General features: G+C 47.0%; 1 protein-coding gene across 1 annotated transcript; it reads right to left on the bottom strand.

Annotated features, from left to right (window-relative positions):
- Window positions 1-2,303: 2,303 nt before the first annotated feature.
- On the bottom strand, window positions 2,304-3,068 carry LOC122916891 (galectin-3-like). Its single transcript, XM_044264279.1, has one exon. The coding sequence runs from the start codon at window positions 3,064-3,066 to the stop codon at window positions 2,338-2,340; it is 729 nt and encodes a 242-aa protein (XP_044120214.1). The 5' UTR covers window positions 3,067-3,068; the 3' UTR covers window positions 2,304-2,337.
- Between the last annotated feature and the right edge of the window lie 758 nt (window positions 3,069-3,826).

The raw sequence follows: 3,826 nt of genomic DNA, 5'->3' as shown, positions 1-3,826 counted from the left end.
GTTTTATTACATGTGCATGGAAGCTCAATAAAGAAATTGAAACCTAAAGAAGTGTCTAAGACAGGGGCGCCTGGGTGGCTCAGTGGGTTAAAGCCTCTGCCTTCGGCTCAGGTCATGATCCCAGGACCTGTGATGGAGCCCCACATCAGGCTCTCTGCTCAGCGGGGAGCCTGCTTCCCTTCCTCTCTCTCTGCCTGTGTCTCTGCCTACTTGTGATCTGTCTGTCAAATAAATAAATAAAATCTTAAAAAAAAAATAAGTGTTCAAGACAGGTGATTTTTATACTTTTTGTTTTTATACTTTTTAGACAGACAATAAATCTGTGAGGAATTGACATGACAAAGAAAACTTAACGTTGCGAGTTTCAGTTAGGAAGGAATTCTAAACAGAATTTTTTTTCAAAGATTTTATTTATTTATTTGACAGAGAAAGAGATCATAAGTAGGCAGAGAGGCAGGCAGAGAGAGTGGGGGAAGCAGCCTCTCTGCTGAGCAGAAAGCCTGATTTGGGGCTCCATCCCAGGACCCTGAGATCATGACCTTAACCCACTGAGCCACCCAGGTGCCCCAAAACACTCTGGGGCCTCCCCATCCGGGAATTGAACCCCAGTCTCCCACAGGACAGGCGGGGATACTCACCACTATGCTAATGAGGACTGGCTCTTCTAAACAGAATTTAGGCTGGGGTAGTAAATTAGTTGAAAGTAACAAGGGTTGTTTATACAGTCTTTGGGCTCTAAATTTCGAATCTTGGTGAAAAGGATGTTTCTCCTGGTACAGGGAAGGTACTTTTCACAGGGGAGATTTGTTTCCTACTTTCAGGGGGAAAGAGAAAGTTCTGAATGTTCTGAATGTCCTTCTTGCATGGACAATCAACTTTTATTCAAAATAACCAATGTGCCAAAGTGGCCCGATCTTGGGGCCTTAGCTCCTACAGCAGCAAGGTACGAGAACATCTAGAGACAGGCTATGCATCTGAAAAAGCATCACTAAGACTGACAGAGAAGGGGCGCCTGGGTGGCTCAGTGGATTGGGCCGCTGCCTTCGGCTCAGGTCATGATCTCGGTGTCCTGGGATCGAGCCCCGCATCGGGCTCTTTGCTTGGCAGGAGCCTGCTTCTCTCTCTCTCTCTCTCTCTGCCTGACTCTCCGCCTGCTTATGATCTCTCTCTCTGTCAAATAAATAAATAAAATCTTAAAAAAAAAAAAAAAAAAGACTGACAGAGAAGCTCTGTTTACTGGGCAGGGAGGCATGATCTATCCAACTCAATGAGGTCAATGCAGGACACCCAAAGCTTGGGTTGGTGAGTGGTTGAATGAATGACCTTGAGAGCTGCTCAGGTGGCAGATGTTAACTGTTAGAAGTGATGGGCTGGTTCAAGGAACAGAGTGCATGAATCCCAGGAGTGTGTGTGTGTGTGTGTGTGTGTGTGTAGGTGAGACTGGGAAGGCAGGAGAAAAAGACAGCAGCCTTTGATGGGCTGGTAAGGGAAAGGTCTAAAGAAAGGTTCGAGAAGAAGGGGCTGGCCAAGGACTTCTCCCTCACTGGACCCATCCAAGCAGCTTGTACTTGGTCATTCCCTCAGTGATGACCTCCCTCAGCTAACTCTGTAGGTATGAGCGGGTAGTCACCACTAAGTCTGCGGACAGTCCAGCCATCCACCCTGCCTGCCGCCCTCCAAACCCTCCCAGGCTGCACCTCACTCCCATCCGCTCCAGCTTCAGTGTTCGTCTCCTCTCCCAAATACGGAACATTTTATCATCTCCGTGATTTCCTGTACACAAATCACATCTACTAGCTGCTGTGCCTCCATTGTTTCATTTCATGCCCCCAGCATGACTTTTACCATGATTATCCCCTGAGGTGTAATAATAAATATATACATGTATTTGGTCTTTACCTCATGTTCTTGGCACAGAGCTCCTAAAACTTTTTAAATTTCCTGAGTGATAGGGGTGATGGGAGTATCTTTTTTTTCTTTCGTTCTTTTTTTTTTTTACTCTTAGAATGTTCATTAAATCAAAGATTTACAAGGACAGTGATGAATAAAAGTGAAATTTTTCAATCAGGAAAAATGAAGTTTCAATGAGTAAGGGTTTATATTCAATTTCATTTTTTAAAAAATATTTTATTTATTTATTTGACAGGCAGAGATCACAAGTAGGCAGAGAGGCAGGCAGAGAGAGAGGAGGAAACAGGTTCCCTGCTGAGCAGAGAGCCCGATGTGGGGCTCGATCCCAGGACCCTGAGATCATGATCTGAGCCGAAGGCAGAGGATTGAACCACTGAGCCACCCAGGCGCCCCAATTTCATTTTTTTTTTATCTTCCCCTTTAAGATTATATCATAACATGTGAAGCACTGGTGAGATCTAGGTCACCAGAAATTCCCAGTTTGCTGATTTCCTGGAGATTTTTCATCCAATGATTATACTGCAACAAGTGAGCATCATTGACCACAACCTTGAAGTGGTCAGATTCAACCAGCACTTGTATTTTGAATGGTTTACCACTTTTGCATGGGAAAGTCGCCTGTCTTTCTTCCTTTCCCCAGATGTTATCCAGCTTTGTATTGCAAACAATGACTCTCTTGTTGTCCTCCCTGAAGCGTGGGTTAAAGTGGAAAGCAACATCATTCCCTCTCTTGAGATCTAAAGCAAATCTGTTTGCATTGGGCTTCGTTGTGCCCAGAATTGTTATCAGCATTCGAGGCATGACTCCTCCAGGCAAGGGCAGGTCATAAGGTACAGTCAGTGGTCCAGCACGGATGCCAAAGGCGCCAGCAGCGGGCTGGGCTCCAGGAGCACTTGGCTGTCTAGGAGGCGGGTAGGCCCCAGGCCCACTCCGTTGCCCAGGGTGGGCTCCTGGTGCAGGTGGTCCAGGATAAGCTGGAGCTGTTGGGCCAGGGTAGGCTCCTGGAGGTGCCTGTCCAGGGTAGGCACCAGGATAGGAGGCCCCTGGGTAGCCCCCTGCACCAGCAGGCTGGTTTCCACATTGACCAGGCCATCCTTGAGGGTTTGGGTTTCCAGACCCAGATAAAGCATCATTAAGTGAAAAATTGTCTGCCATTTTCCCGATGCCTGGCGCTGGCTTGCTGTGGGGGCGGCTTCTGGTGAGTTGCTGCGATCCCGGGAGTATCTTTTGTTATTCATAATAAGCTCCTTTCAACCTTACCTGGGCATATGCTAATGAGGTCATTAGTTTGGGGGGGTGGTGCAAATAGCTTGAGGACAGTGTTCATCACCAGAAGGACCTAGATCTTGATTAGAAGGGTGAAATTTTCAGCCCTACTTTTCACCTCTGACCTGAGTTCAATCACCAATAGCCAACGATTTAACCAACTATATGTAATGGAACGCCCATTAAAGAAAAAAAAAAAAACTTGGGGCACCTGGGTGGCCTGGTCGGTTGAGGGTCTGCCTTCAGCTCAGGTCATGATCCCAGAGTTCTGGATCAAGTCCTGCCTCAGGCTCCCTGCTCGGCGGGGAGTCTGCTTCTCCCTCTACCTCTGTTATTCTTTCTCTCTCTTCCTCTCTGTCAAGTAAACAAATACATAAATCTTAAAGAAAAAAAACCTTAGAAAATGGTTTTGGAGAGCTTCTGAGTTGGCAACTACATCAGGATGCTGGGAGCGCACGCTCCACAATCCATGGGGACAGAAGTCTGTCCACTCAGAACTCTCGGATCGCACCCTGCATACTTCCTCCTCTGGCTGTTCACGGACCTCCTTGTGTAAAATGCAGCAGTAAGTAGAGATTCTCTAGGACGAGAGAGTTGTCTGGCTCATTACTGCCTCTGGGAATCCGACTTCGTAGCCACGTCTGGCAGA

Source organism: Neovison vison, chromosome 9 (genome assembly GCF_020171115.1).
Source record: "Neovison vison isolate M4711 chromosome 9, ASM_NN_V1, whole genome shotgun sequence".
NCBI classification, from domain to species: Eukaryota; Metazoa; Chordata; class Mammalia; order Carnivora; family Mustelidae; genus Neogale; species Neogale vison.
The sequence above is the reverse complement of the archived record's forward strand: the minus strand, read 5'-3'. Positions and strand labels throughout refer to the sequence as shown.